The 16,003-nt window shown below is 43.2% G+C and overlaps 1 protein-coding gene across 1 annotated transcript; it reads right to left on the bottom strand.

The window, feature by feature from the left end:
* Positions 1–5,457: 5,457 nt before the first annotated feature.
* Positions 5,458–6,931, bottom strand: LOC143933323 (chemerin-like receptor 1). The gene has a single exon (XM_077456194.1). The coding sequence runs from the start codon at positions 6,929–6,931 to the stop codon at positions 5,975–5,977; it is 957 nt and encodes a 318-aa protein (XP_077312320.1). The 3' UTR covers positions 5,458–5,974.
* Between the last annotated feature and the right edge of the window lie 9,072 nt (positions 6,932–16,003).

Raw genomic sequence — 16,003 nt, 5'->3', positions numbered from 1 at the left:
TCTTCTTGTGAGTCGATGTCATAAGATCGCGTGTTTTATTATCATCTCTGAGAAATACATTTTTATCTTATACAGATAAGCTGCCTTTGTTGGTCATCACTGACTGCAGTGTTACCGCGTGTTTAATAAGAAAGACCAACTTCTAGGGCAAATCATGTTACATTTTCACTACAATCTAATGGTGGCTTCTCTTCTGACTTCTTCTGGTTACATTTCACTTCATCTAACATAAAAAGAGATAGAGGGAACTTCTAGATGTTTATTAACCACTTGCCGCCCGCCCTATAGGCAATTGACGGCTGCAAAGTGGTTGCATAATCCTGACCGGACGTCATATGACGTGATCAGGATTATGAGCTGCTGCGCGCCCCCGGGGGCGCGCATCGCAGCGATCGTTGTTGCGGGGTGTCAGTCTGACACCCGGCAACTACGATCTCGGTAAAAAGTCTCCGACGGAGACTCTTTACCACGTGATCAGCCGTGTCCAATCACGGCTGATCACAGTGTAAATGGGAAGAGCCGGTGATCGGCTTTCCCTCACTCGCGTCTGTCAGACGCGAGTAGAGGAGAGCCGATCGGCTGCTCCTCTGACAGGGGGGGTCTGTGCTGATCGATTATCAGCACAGCCCCCCCGAGGATGCCCACACTGGACCACCAGGGACGCCACCAGACCACCAGGGAAAAGGTAATCCTCCCTAGACCACCAGGGATTCCAGTCAGCACAATGGGTGCCAATCAGTGCCCATAATGGATGCCAATCAGTGCCCACAATGGGCATTACTGATTGGCATGCATTATTGTTTGGCACTGATTGGCATCCATTACTATAGTATAACACCAATGCTGCCTATGAGTGCCCACCTGTGCCGTCTATCAGTGCCCACCTGTGCCGCCTATCAGTGCCCACCTGTGCCGCCTATCAGTGCCCATCTGTGCCGCCTATCCATGCCCACCCATGCCCATCTGTGCCGCCTATCCATGCCCATCTGTGCCGCCTATCCATGCCCATCTGTGCCGCCCATCCATGCCAATCTGTGCCAGCTATCAGTGCCAATTTGTGCCACCTATCAGTGTCCGTCCGTGTCGCCCATCCGTGTCGCCCATCCGTGTCGCCCATCCATGTCGCCCATCCGTGTCGCCCATCAGTGCCGCCTATCAGTGCCACATATCAGTGCCACTTCATTGGTGCCCATCAGTGCCGCCTTATCAGTGCCCATCAGTGTAGCCCCATCAGTGCCCATCAGTGAAGGAGAAAACGTACTTATTTACAAAGTTTTGAAACTGAAACAAAAAAAAACATTTTTTTTTTCAAAATTTTCGGTATTTTTTTATTTGTAGCGCAAAAAATAAAAACCGTAGAGGTGATCAAATACCAGCAAAAGAAAGCTCTATTTGTGGGAAAAAAATGATAAAAATTTCATTTGGGTACAGTGTAGCATGACCGCGCAATTGTCATTCAAAGTGCGACAGCGCTGAAAGCTCAAAATTGGTCTGGGCAGGAAGGTGTTTAAGTGCCCGGTATTGAAGTGGTTAAGCATGACTAAATGGCCAACCATGGTCTAGACTTGGAGCCAGTGACAGTTCTATTCAGACTGCCAGCCAGTTAGTTCCCAGTACAGGTCCCCCCTCCTCCTCCTCCTCTGCAATGATTGGTTGCTGAGACTGCAGGTATCCTATCAAACAATGATGTCATGTTACCGATTTGTTGTTTGTGTGCCACTCAAGCGAGTGAATGGGGGGATGTGCAAGCTGGTACGTTGGCCACTGCTGTAGAGAGCGCTGGTAGGGGATGGAGCTCATCCTGGCTCCTGCAGTAGCTCAAGGGAAGAGGGGTAGCCCCGTGGCCTGGTCGAAGTCCAGGCTGAGTTTGCCACTCCATCCACTTCCATAAGACATCTCAGATGTGCGGTATCTGGGGGCTACCCCTCTTCCCTTGAGCCAATGATTTCATGTAGTTTCTGTGTTTTCTCTTCTGAGATTTTAAATATTGAGCCACAATTCCACTTTGAGATCTCTTACTTTTCCCTGAATAATAAGTACAGGTACATTCACAACAGGGTAAGGGATGGAAAATGAACTGTTCCCATTGGGTGTTTGAATGTTACCCATTGCTACCTCCATCCTACATACAAACACATTCTCACACATATGAACACATTCCCACACTGCTTGGTTTATATTATAAAAATAATGAATGATCGCTATTTCTTTAAAGAAATACAAAATGTTTATTTTGCATTGCACAGGATGTAGAAAAAGATATTAATAGCACAGGATATAAAAAAAACAAAAAAACCCCACAGGAATAGTAATATAATAATATCGAATTTAATCTAATCTAATATACTGTATACTGTAATATAATAGTAATATAATATAACATATAATATAATAATAATACAACACATAATATAATAGTAATATAATATAACATATAATATAATAATAATACAACACATAATATAATAGTAATATAATATAACATACCGTATACTATAATAGTAATGTAATATAATATATAATATAATAGTAATATAATATAACATATAATATAATAGTAATATAATATAATACATAATATAATAGAAAACATAGCATGTAATAGTAGAATAAAATTTAATTTTACATAGATATTTACATGTCTGTTCAGCTGGGTTTAAGAGTTGTATTTCGATCCGTAGAAGATTATACAATGATGGAAAGGCTTGTTATGAAGGGAAATTCAAAAAATTAAATAGCACGATTGTATAAAAAATTTTCAGAGGAAGAGGGTTTGGATGTCCCTCCATATGTCAAGAACTGGGAAAGGGAAATAGGAATTAGTTGCACTAAACACATGTTAGAAAAAATATGAATATTGACCACACTGTTCAGCGATGGGGAGGGGTGTTTAGGGGGAAAAAAAGAGTTGTAATATCATGTGACGGCATGCTGCCATAGGTCAATGGATTTAGGGCCAGATTTGGACCTTGGGGGGGCCCAGGTCATGTGCGCACACACACAGGCAGTCATAGGCCTTCTCCCTCAAAGTATAACTAAAGGCAAACAGTGAGTGTCTACAATTGTCCCTATCCCTGTACATTGCACACTCACATTGGTCCCTACCCTCAAGGAGCCACAATCCAAGGTCCCCATTCATATACTAGGGCCAGTTTAAGACAGAAGCCAATTAACCTACCAGCATGTCTTTGGAGTGTGGGAGGAAACTGGAGTAGCCAGAGGAAACCCACGCAGGTACAGGGAGAACATGCAAACTCCAGGCAGGTGGTGTCATGGTTGGAATTTGAACCAGTGACCCTTTTTACTGCTCAGTGAGAGTGCTACCCACTACACCACTGTGCTACCCTTTTTTGTTTTGGATAGAGAGGAGAGGGATTCGTTTTTATCCCTGTTTGTGTGCCTGTTAAGGAGATTCACCCTCTCTTTTTGTCCTGTTTACCATTATCTTTGAAAGTGAAAGTAAAATAAAATCCCAAATGCTTGGTTGTCCCCAGAATAATAATAGTGGAGAAATTTTCCAATGGGGACACTGGTTCTGGTGACCTGGAGGGCCCCAAAGAATTCCCTTAATTTGCAGAGATTTCCTAATACTTCCTGTTTGTCTATGGGACAGGAAGTGAAGGAAAATCTCTGCAATAGGACGCAGATGGCAAAAAAGAAAAAAATCTGACAGGGGTTATAACCCTCCCTTGCTCTATCAAAATTAAAAAAAAAGTTTTGCCTATAGTTCTACGTTAAGAGTGTAAGTGCTGTATGTGTGCTCTATCCTTTGATCTAAGTGCTACAGCGGGAGGGGCTGAGATCCCCTCTGGCATTAGCCTGGGAGGTCATGTGGCTGCTGTGCTGTCCGCTCAGCCCCTCCCACTGTAGCACTTAGATGGAGGAGGAGAGTGGCCTGAGGTCACGTGACTGGCCAGAACAGATCTGAAAACAGTATTTAGAGGCATCTTTTTCCACAAATACTTGCAACAGCGTAGAGTATAAAAGAGAGGAGCTGACAGTGATATTTATTAAGTTTACTTTACCACTAATAGTGGCAGGAGGGGGGGGTCACGCACAGGAGCTAACAGGCAGGGAGGGAGGGGGAGAGGGAGAGAGGGGAGCAGTGGGATTACGGAGGCACACAAACTGACTACGGTAATCAGGGATCAGCAGCCCTGATTACTGTGGCCAGCACACTAAGGGGGACACAGGAACAATTTGGCACACTGACATCACCCAACACAAGATTTGCATGTTGGGAGATAAGCGGTAACCTACCTTCAACTCCAATGGCGTCCAATAAGGGAAATAAAGTAGATGGCTTACGAGTAATGAGGAGAGTTTGTTCTAGAGAGCGGAGGAGTAAGGAGCACTGAAGAATCAATTACATTGAAAGACCCAGTATATACAGGTCTGTTTGCAGAGATGTTCTGGTAAGCGGCCAACTATGTGGGAATGCACGCTGGTGGAAACGGTGATGGTGTAGGACAGACAGTTTCTGTTTTTGAAATACAACCTCACGGTGGAAGACATTTCTCTACCTGCATTACTCTCCACTAACAATCTTCAATGAAGGACTTTTTTAACTGATAAATGTTAAATACGTCTGGAATGTTATTTATGTTGTTACAATAAGAGTTTTACTTGAAAGCACTTTTAGAGATCGGAGTAATCATTCAGATTGTGAAATTGAGCGCTGTTAGTGTTTGATTTGTAGTGTCAACCACATTGCATATCATAGAGAAGTATACACATAAAGCGGAGGTCCACCCTAAAGTGGACCTTCCGCTCATTGGATTCCTCCCCCCCTCCGGCGCCACAAATGGCACCTTTCAAGGGGGAGGGGGGTGCAGGTACCTGTACAGTACAGGTATCTGCACCCACTTCTGGGATAGCTCTCTGCGGAAAGGGGCGTAGATTACGCCCCTTTCCGAAAGTCCCCCGCTGCCTGCTGGGAAACACGAGATCCCAGAGGCAGCGGGCATGCGCAGTAGGGAACCAGGAAATGAAGCCGAAAGGCTTCACTTCCTGATCCCCATACCCAAGATGGTGGCGGCAGCACCTGAGAGACGATTGAGAGATCGGCTTCGGGTGCCGACATCGCGGGCGCGCTGGGCGGGTAAGTATCACTATTTTAAAAGTCAGCAGCTGCAGTATTTGTAGCTGCTGGCTTTTAAAAAAAAAAACGCGGACTCCCAGCGGACTCCCGCTTTAAATCATTAATACAAAAAACAGGGGATAGAAAATGTTAAAAAAAAAGCTTGAACAGCTGAAATAGTTAAACAGGATTGACCATTAAGATAGAAATGGTACCTACAGAGAAAAATAATGGCAAGTGAAATCAGCAAAATCAGAATGCATTGAAGTTATATACAATAATACCTTTGTTATAGTGATAAATCCAAAAGAAATCATTGATGGCAAGGCAACAGGTTTCTCTTAATCCCCTGTATACCCCACTATGCACGTCCCTCTCTTGCTGCCACTCCATTCGGTGGTGAGCCAACCGAAATATCAGATGTTCTTGGATATGGACAAGCATGGCCATCCGCAATGTGATAGCGCTTGGTCAATCATCACTGTAATTTGGAAAGTCCATAGCCTTATATAAACTACAATGACTTTATAGCTTGCTTTCTCTATCCCTGATGACTGAATGGAGAGGTGGGTGAACAATATAAAGTATTTGCAGCTAAGTGTGGGAAAACCTCTTACATTTTGTTTTGGTTCTGTAGCTGCACTTACATGTTTGGCGATCTATTGGGCCTTTTATTTGTAAATGCAACCAAGACCATAGTAAACAGTTTTCAAACACAACCAGAAGTATCACATGGAAACATATGCCTAAGTCTATCAGAAATGCACCTTCAGGGGGGTTGGTGGTCCACAAGGTAGCAGGAAATGAGTACTTACTGTAACTAAGAAGCAGATGAGGAAAGTTTACATGGATGGAACAGACTTTCTTCAGTTCAGCTATCCTCAGGTTATTCACTCATTGCATTTCCAGTCTGGCCTTTATCGATTTTCTAAAATTGGCCCCATGTGCTCGGCCCAGTAAGACATAAAGAATGGGATTGATGCAACTGCTGATTGAGATCAGACAAAGGCAAAAATTACTTATTATAAAATCGGGAAGTGTTTCCCTCATCCCCGTAAGCCATGCGGCGACTGGCCATGTGTTGAAAGGAAACCAGCAGATAAAAAAGCAAACCACTACTGCAACGATGATCCTGAAAGTTCTTTGAAACCCTTTTGGCCTTTTAAATTTGTTGTGACGTAGTTTGTAGACAATAAGACTATAACAAATAAGGATGATGATCAAAGGTATCCCAAACATGAAGATATCTTTGTACATTATGACATATGTCTTAGAACTAATTTCAGGATCTAAACTAAAACTAGAACTAATTTCAAGGTCTTCAAAATGTGGGACTACCATATAAAAAACATAGATTATGGCAAAATCATGTATTAAATAAATGTTAATAAACAGCACAACAGTCAGAGGAACAAACCAAACAAAAACTGATGCAATCCTCACTAATCTCCGCGTTCGGTGCACTTTAGCCCAAAGTGGCCACACGATGGACACACAACGGTCAACACTAATGACTGTTAAAAAACTCACACTAACAGCGGAGTTCAAGTTCATCATGAAAAAATTTATGATAGATGAAGAAAGATATACATTTTGTTGGTCAGGTATGTGATCCATAACAGCAGAAACAGTCAGCCATGCTATTAAACGAAAAGGAAGACAAAGGCAGAATATGAAGTCAGCGATGGCCAAGTTTAGGAACCACACCGCACTGATGGTCTTCATCCTGAAGCCGGAGATCCATATTACCAATCCATTTCCTATGATCCCCACAATGAAGGAGATACAGTAACAGGAGATGGTCAACATTTTGGTGACTTTGTATGCCTCCTCTCCATATGTTTTATTCATGATGCCAGTAGTGGATGGAGTAGGATTAAGTGAATTCCTGTTAAAAAAGAAAGGATGTATTACTAATTTAAAGACACAAATATGGGATACTCATCCACTGAACATAAGACCTTGGTAGCTAAAGAATCTCAAACCTCAGGGTAAAAGCCAAAAGTCAGTATAATTAGAATAGAATAACAGAGGCGTAACTAGAACCTTCAGGGCCCTGGTTTAAAGCGGTTCTGCACTCATAATAATACATTTGCCCATTCTGTTGCCTCTAGACCGTACATTTGATAATGCCACATGTTTTTTTTTTTTATTAATCTACCTTTTGTAATTCGTAGTTTTTTATTTTCCTCCCCTGCGGCGATGGGCGTTCTCTTGCGGGGATCAGCATCACTTCCTGCTGAAGCCCGCACTGTCTCCTGGGATCTCGTCCAAGTAATCCCAGGAGACATTGCGGCTAATGCACCCGAAATCTCGCGAGATTTCGGCTAATACAGCCGAAATCACGTGAGATTCCGGCTGTATTAGCCGAAATCTCGCGAGATTTCGGGTGCATTAGCCGCAATGTCTCCTGGGATTACTTGGACGAGATCCCAGGAGACAGTGCGGGCTTCAGCAGGAAGTGATGCTGATCCCCGCAAGAGACCGCCCATCGCCGCAGGGGAGGAAAATAAAAAACTACGAATTACAAAAGGTAGATTAATAAAAAAAAAAAAACATGTGGCATTAACAAATATACGGTCTAGAGGCAACAGAATGGGCAAATGTATTATTATGAGTGCAGAACCGCTTTAAGAAACCATAAAGAGCCCCCCCCAAAGGGGCCCTTTCCACGGATCCTGGGGCCTTTCACTCCTGTAGTGGTGCCCTTTATTACAGTCCTGCAGAAAGACCCTATCTACATGTTCTGCAGTGGGCCCACTTCCTGCCATCTTTGAGCCTCCCCACGGTGGCAAAATGCCAGGGCCTGGCCGCAAATACAACCTTTGCAACCCTGGTAATTCCGCCACTGGTGTCAATAGGACTATGAATGATGTCACTCAGTAGAGCAGTGGACAGTGTCATTATGGGAGTTGACTTTGTCAGTAATGCAGTGGATGATGTCAGTATGGCAGTGGGTGTGACCAGTAGGGCAGTGGACAGGGTCAGAAGGGCAGGGGAATAGGTCAGCAAGGCAGTGGACAGGGTCATGTTTTTTTATTTTTATTATTATTATTGTTATTGTAATTTTATTTTATTATTTTTCAAATTGTATTTTTTTAGGAACCTTATTTGGTGAAATATCAGGGGTCTGGTGTTTCACCTTTGAGACGGTGAAAGGAGAATAAGGGCACAGCCCTCAATCTCCATCTCTGCCGCCTCAGCTGCACAGAATGAGGGGACAGGAATAGCTCAGTGCAGAGTTTCCTCATTCATTCACAAACTGAAGCAAAGCAAACTTATATTACTATGCTTCAGTTATGAATGGACACAGGTGTGATCAGTACAGATTGCTCAGTGTCCATTTGTTTACTTAGTTCCATTAGTCCAGTTTGGACCAATGTAAATATGCATATACCATACCCGTGGGATTCTCCTAGAAGCTGGAAATGACTGCAGTAGGCACTGCTACTCCCGTGATCTTCACTAGCTTCCAGGTCCCATACTGAGTGGCTGCCCTGCTGCATTGAATATAAGGGGGGTCGGCATGGCCGCCATTCTGCCATTTTCTCAATAAATGCAAAGCGATCTTTGCTTGGATAAGGTAGGGAGGTGACGTCACCCTCTTCATCTTGTCCAGTCAGAAAATGCTTTGCATTCATTGAGAACAGGCAAGACATTCTCTGAATGGTGCCTGTCCTAAGCAAGCAACCTCCTGAGTTCGGAATGCAGCCGGGAAGCTGCTTGGAAACAGACCTGGAAGCTAGTGGAGATCACTATACTAGCCTAGCAGTGCCTACTGCAGTCATTTCCAGCTTCTAGGGGGATTCCACAGGTATGGCATATGCAAAGTTACTTTGGTCTAAGCTGGACATATGTAAGCATATACATATCTTTCATCCTTCTTTAAGGCACAAATAAAAGACAATTTAACTTGATGTAAAGATATCCATACCTGCAAAGTACAACTTCCCTTTCAAAGTGAGTAGCCTATTTACTATAGTAATTCAACCCTTTTATCTCCATAGGGAACCAACACCAATATATACATGCACTCATTAGTTATAATCTCGCTACACAAGGCAGTGCAAAACTGGAACATGGACACAGGTTTACTATAACCGCTTGCCGCCTGCCGCACACAGATGTACGTCAGTAGAATGGCACAGGCTGGCAAATGGGCCACCTATCAAGCACGCTCCCGCGTACCCGCGGGTCCTGGGAACTCGATGTCTGCTGGCGCCTCGCGATTGTGGTGTGGAGAGGTAGAATGGGGAGATGCCTATGTATAAAAGGCATTTCCCCGTTTTGCTTAGTGGCATGATAGAGATCCACTGCTCCCTGTCATCGAGAGCAGTGATAGCTGTCATGTCAGTGGTAGCCCACCCCCCCCCCACAGTTTGAACACCTCCCTAGGACACACTTAACCCCTTGATGGCCCCCTAGTGTTTAATGCCTTCCCTACAGTGCCATTTACACAGTAATCAGTGCATTTCTATAGCACTGATCACAAAATAGTGTCAAAAGCATCTGATGTGTCCGCCAAAATGTTGCAGTCCCAAAAAAAATAGCAGATCGCCGCCATTACTAATAAAAAAAATGTATAATAAAAAATGCCATAAATCTATCCCCTATTTTGTAGACACTATAACTTTTGTGAAAACCAATCAATATAGGCTGATTTTTTTTATATCAAAAATATGTAGAAGAATACATATCAGCCTAAACTGAGAAAGAAATTTGTTTTTTTATATATATTTTTTGGGGATATTTATTATAGCAAAAGTAAAACATATTGCTTTTTTTTCAAAATTGACGCTCTTTTTTTGTTTATAGCGCAAAAAATAAAAATTGCAGAGGTGATCAAATACCACTAAAAGAAAGATCTGTTTGTAGGAAAAAAAGGACGTCAATGGGTACAACGTCGCACGACTGCGCAATTGTCGGCTAAAACGGCGCAGTGCCAAATCGCAAAAAATGCTCTGGTCAGGAAGGGGGTAAAATCTTCCGGGGCTGAAGTGGGTAAAGTTAAACTCTCAGTAGTAAAATCTGTCCTTGACCAGTCCCAATTACCCTTGTGCAGTGCCAGTGTTGAGTAAAAACCTGTCTTGTCACAGATTTTTGCAAAACTGTCTCAGATGGATGCCCAGAATTGTAGATGCAGATGTTGTAAATACACAAAGAATCTGGTGTAAATACTTTTCTAAACAAGAAGAAGCTTAACCACCTACAGACCGGACCATTTTGCTGGTCAAAGACCAGACCACTTTGGGCTGGGCTTTCATTTAGTGAACACTGATCTCTGCTCCAATCACATGGAGCAGAGATCAGCATCACTAGTTGCTAGGAAGAATGGGGAAATGCTGTTTACACTGGATTTCCTCCATTCAGCCGCCCCGTGAGACGATCGCGGGTATGCCCCCGGCGATCGAGTCCACGGGACCCGCAACCGGACTCACGGGGGTCCCGACCGACACGGGCGGCGCACTCGCGATGGCAGGGCTTACCTGCAGGTAAAATTAATATCTCCTAAACCTGTATAGTTCACTTTGTATGCAGCTGCTAATGTCAGCGGCGCATGTGCTGTGAAGGCCCGGCTGAAGATCTGGCAGATGCTGCTGGACATTGCTGGAAGACTCCCGCGCGCATGTGCGGGAGTGACGTAATCGTGGCTCCGGCCACTCACAACGCTGGAGCAGCGAACCTGGAAGAGACGCAGAGGGAACATGTCAGCTCCCTCGACGTGGACTAGGATCAGATGTGGACGCCTCATTCTAAGGTAAGTATTTCATAATGAGCTAGTATGCAGTGCATACTAGCTCATTATGCCCTGGCCTTACAGGTTTTTTTGTTGTAAAAAAAAAATATTTAAATTCTATACAACCGCTTTAATTCACAATAAATGGCCATTTAATTCTGTCTTTCATTTGTTTGATGAATCTATTGCTTTGAATCTTTTACTTAAATTATATTTATACCCAAGAAAATCACAGTTGATCCTGCCAGAAGTTTTGGTGTCCTTGTCACTTACTGCAAGTTAAACTAAAATTGCTCTTCCAGCCTATCTTCTTTAAAGCTGAATTCCAGTTTTTGCATAGTTACTTTGTTCCAGCTTAGACCAATGTATACCAATGTATGTGCCATACCTGTGGGATCCCCATGGAAATTACTGTAGTAGGTACTGCTACCACAGTGATGTTCATTAGATTCTGGATCCTGTGCCAAGCGGCTGCCTTGCTGCTTACTAAGCCAAATCCCAGTTTTTGCATGGTTGCATGCTCCAAGTTGGACCGATGTACGTATACATGTATTGGATCCCTAGGAAATGCTACTACATTGGCTTCATTGGAAGTTCCAAGTTCCGTGTAGAGCGACTGCCCTGCTGCTTACTGAACAGGATGTCACCTACTCGGCACGAGTACCATTTAGAGAGCTCTTTCCGATTACTGAATGAATGCAATGTGTTCTCTGATTGGGTGAGGTGGAGAGGTGGGACAGTGATGTCACAATCTCCACTTTATCCAAACAGAAAACACTTTGCTCTCTGAATGGTGCCCATGGTGAGCAGGCAAACTTCTGTTTTTACTAAGCAGCAAGGCAGATACTCGGCACCAGAACTGGAAGCAAGCAGCAATCACTGTAGTAGTGGTACCTACTACAGTGGTTTTCAAGCAGATTCCAAAGGTATGTGATGGGGAAACTGTATATTTTATATTTCTTATTAAGGTTGGCCTCACAAATATCCAAGATATATAATATCCTGGTTATTTTGGTTACCTTAAATGACTCATCCTATTGGAATGTGGACTGTCTCTATGGACAAGCCAGCCCCCTCTAATTCAGGAATTTGGCATTTTGCTTAGATAAGGTAATTTTGCTCTGAAGGTGGGCTTGACCATTTCCTACATACAAGACCTATATACCCTAGCTAGAACTTGTAGCGTTATGCCTCGTACACACGATCGAATTGTCCGGCGTACTTAGTCCGCCGGACTGCATTTCACTGGACAATCCAATCCAGTGGATCCCCGTGTGTGGGCTTCAGCTGACTTTTTCAGCGTAAAGTCTGGTGGACTTAGAAAGTAGTTTTGCAGCCCAATCTTTCCGTCGGACTTGGGTTTCAGCGGACACTACGTTCGTGAGTATGCTAGTCCGGCAGACTAAGAATTACACATGCTCAGAAGCAAGTATGAGAAGGAAGCTATTGGCTACTGGCTATTGAACTTCCTTTTTCTAGTCCCGTCATACGTGCTGTACGTCATCGTGCTAGCAATCGCCGGACTTTCCGTGTGTCTGTTTGTGGCCAAGTCCATTCGGTAGAAAGTCCGCCGGACTATCCGCCGGATTGTTTGCCGGACTAAGTACACTGGACAATTTGATCGTGTGTACAAGGCTTAAGTCTCACCCAGAACAACCATGAGGCAAGTGTCTGGTCCTGATTACCTGTGCCATGTTGTGTAACAGCAAACGGGACTCCATGGTGGGAAACAAGCATCTTTAGTTAAGTATTCTTTTATATTTTCCAATATTATCTGTATCTGTTGTTACTTTTAATAAATGTTACACTTTTAAGTATTTGTTGGATCTCTCTTTGCACATATCGAACACAAACCCAAAAACGTGACAAAACAATATGGCACATGCATACTTACACTGGTCCAAGCTGGATCAATGTATCTATGCAAAAACACCTGGAATTCAGTGTAAACTACTAATTCTCCCAACCCCGATGTAATAGAAATTAAGTGAAGAAGACATGTTTGTAGTCTAAAAAAGAAGAGCAGCCTATGTTGACAACTATGGTTCCCTTTGTAGACACAGCATATGAAGTATCATCTCCCTATGTCTTTCAATAGGAAGTCTGTTATACACAGCATTACCAAGCAAAAACAAAGGGAAAAACACTGTAAAAGCAACAATTATACAACCATCACATCTAAGTTCCCATAAGCTGAAACATATTACATTTTTATGGGGGACGCATATATGCTTTAACAGTGCCCTTCTTTAAAAGTCTGTAATGATTCTTAGTGGGTATTCGTTCTCACCAGATAGCTTGGATTGATTCTGAAGATTCCTTGAGTTTTGTTCTTCAGTGAAGAAAGGTCTTCTTGTGAGTCAATGTCATAAGATCCAATTAGTTTTATTATCATCCTTGAGAAGTGCATTTTAATCTTATACAGATAAAAGAATGTGAGTGCCCGCCTTTGTTGGTCGTCATTGACAGCATTGTTACAGAGTGTTTAACAAGATATATCCCAACTTCTAGACTAAAAATTGTTACATTTTTACTATAATGTAATAGCTTCTTATCTTCCGGCTTCTTCTGTTTAGAGTTAATTTCACCGTGATGAATAAAAATTGGTAGAGGGAGCTTTTCTACATTTATCAGGCATGACTAAATGACCAACCATCTTTCAAACTCGGGCTGAGTGACTACCAGCCAGTTAGCTCCAAGTACAGTTTCTTTCTCCTGTGTAGGGATGAGCTTCGAGTTCGAGTTGAACTCACGTTCGACTTGAACATTACCTGTTCGCCGAACAGCGAAACAATTTGGGGTGCAAATTCAAAAAGACACAGAACACCTTGTACAAGTCTATGGGAGAAATCTAAAGTGCTCATTTTAAACGCTTATATGCGAGTTATTGTCATAAAAAGTGTTTGGGGGCCCGGGTCCTGCCCCAGGGGACATGTATCAGTGCAAAAAAAGTTTTAAAAAATGGCAGTTTTTTTCGGGAGCAGTGATTTTAATAATGATTAAAGTGAAACAATAAAAGTCTATTATAAATTAAATTTGGTACCTGGGGGGTGTGTATAGTATGCCTGTGAAGGGGCGCATGTTTCCTGTGCTTAGAACTGTCCCTGCACAAAGTGTCATTCCTCCAGGAAAAAAAGTCATTTAAAAACACTTGTGGCTCTAATGAACTGTCGGCTCCCCATAATACAGAGGACAGTCATTGAAAGTCATTGATAAAAAAAAAAAGCGTGGGGTTCCCCCAAATTCAATTACCAGGCCTTTCAGGTCTGGTATGGATATTAAGGGGAACCCCACGTCAAATGTAAAAAAAAATTACGTGGGGTCCCCCCACAAATATCCATACCAGACCCTTCAGGTCTGGTATGGATTTTAAGGGGAACTCCACGCCAAATTTAAAAAAAAAAGGCGTGGCGTTCCCCCCAAAAATCCATACCAAACCCTTTATCCGAGCACGCAACCTGGCAGGCTGCAGGGAAAGAGGGGGGGACAAGAGAGCAGCCCCCCTCCTGAACCGTACCAGGCCACATGCCCTCAACATTGGGAGGATGCTTTGGGGGTCTGTGACCCCTCAAAGCACCATGTTGATGGGGACAAGGGCCTCATCCCCACAACCCTGGCCGGTGTGGGGGTCTGTGGGTGGGCTTATCAGAATCTGGAAGCCCCCTTTAACAAGGGGACCCCCAGATCCCGCCCCTCCCCCGTTTGAAATGGTAAGGGGGTACAAAAGTACCCCTACCATTTCAAAAGAAAGTGTAAAAAAAGTTAAAAAACACACACACAGTTGGGAAAAGTCCTTTATTGTTGAGGGCATGTGGCCTGGTACGGTTCAGGAGGGGGGGCGCTCTCTCGTCTCCCCCTCTTTTCCTGTGGCCTGCCAGGTTGCATGCTCAGATAAAGGGTCTTGTATGGATTTTTGGGGTGAACTCCATGCCTTTTTTTTTTTTTTAATTACGCGGGGTTCCCCTTAATATCCATACCAGACCTGAAGGGCCTGGTAATTGAATTTGGGGGAACCCCACACTTTTTTTTTTATCAATGACTTTCAATGACTGCTCTCTGTATTACGGGGAGCTGACAATTCATTATAGCCACGAGTGCTTTTAAATGACTTTTTTCCTGCAGAAATGACACAGGCATACTATGCACACCCCCTAGGTACGAAATTTAAAGGAATATTACACTTTTTTCTTTCACTTTAAGCATTATTAAAATCACTGCTCTCAAAAAAAGGCAGTTTTTAAAAAAAAATTTTACATTGATACATGTCCCCTGGGGCAGGACCCGGGTCCCCAAACACTTTTTAGGACAATATCTTGCATATTAGCCTTTAAAATTAGCACTTTTGATTTTGAACGTTCGAGTCCCATAGACTTTAATAGGGTTCTAAAGTTCGCACGAAGTTTAGGTCTGTTTGCAGGTTCTGGTGTGAACCGAACCGGGGGGGGGTGTTCGGCTCATCCTTAATCAACACAGATACAGTAACACTTGGGAAACACACAGGGCTCCCTAGCTGAACCAATGTAGCCTTCATGTTAGGCAGGAAAGCTGCTATATTTTGCCCTGCAGTCTCTTGTTAAGCAAGAGATCACATTCTTCATTCTTCCAACTATATACATCCTATCAACTTACCTAGGAGGATGCTACAGCATTCTTAATTGGTCTCCAGGACAGGAAATAAAGAAAATTCTCCCCAATAAATTACAGTTAAGGTCCACATACATTTTATTGCAATGCTCACCAGGGACACTATCATGGCATGACATCTGTATGTCCCCAGAGTTCTATCTTCCTCCCATGAGATAAATAAACCACATATTGGTAGGTTATTTGTCTCCCACCCAAGATCCCATGATTGGCCTTGGGGCACCATGTTTGTTGTTGGATCGTGGAACGTTTGAATGTTTATCGTCATCTCCATGACCCTAGCTAGTGATCCCTAGTTGAACATGGATAGAAAGGTCCTTTGGCTTCCGTATTGTGCGGGCAGAGCCAGACTCTGTCTAATATTTGTTGGTAGCTTTAGTTTGTGTGCTAGGCTGTAGGACTATGACGGGGCAATATTTTGAGGGAACAAGTTACTGATTTCATTGGTTAATTAATTGGCAATCAAAGAAAAATTCATAAAGACATGAAAACTATTGCAGGTTTTTGATGTGTTTACACCTTTATTGATATAGTATATAATA

Source organism: Lithobates pipiens, unplaced genomic scaffold (genome assembly GCF_037356315.1).
Source record: "Lithobates pipiens isolate NorthernLeopardFrog02 unplaced genomic scaffold, aLitPip1_a1.2 Scaffold_27, whole genome shotgun sequence".
In the NCBI taxonomy this organism is placed as follows: Eukaryota; Metazoa; Chordata; class Amphibia; order Anura; family Ranidae; genus Lithobates; species Lithobates pipiens.
The sequence above is the reverse complement of the archived record's forward strand: the minus strand, read 5'-3'. Positions and strand labels throughout refer to the sequence as shown.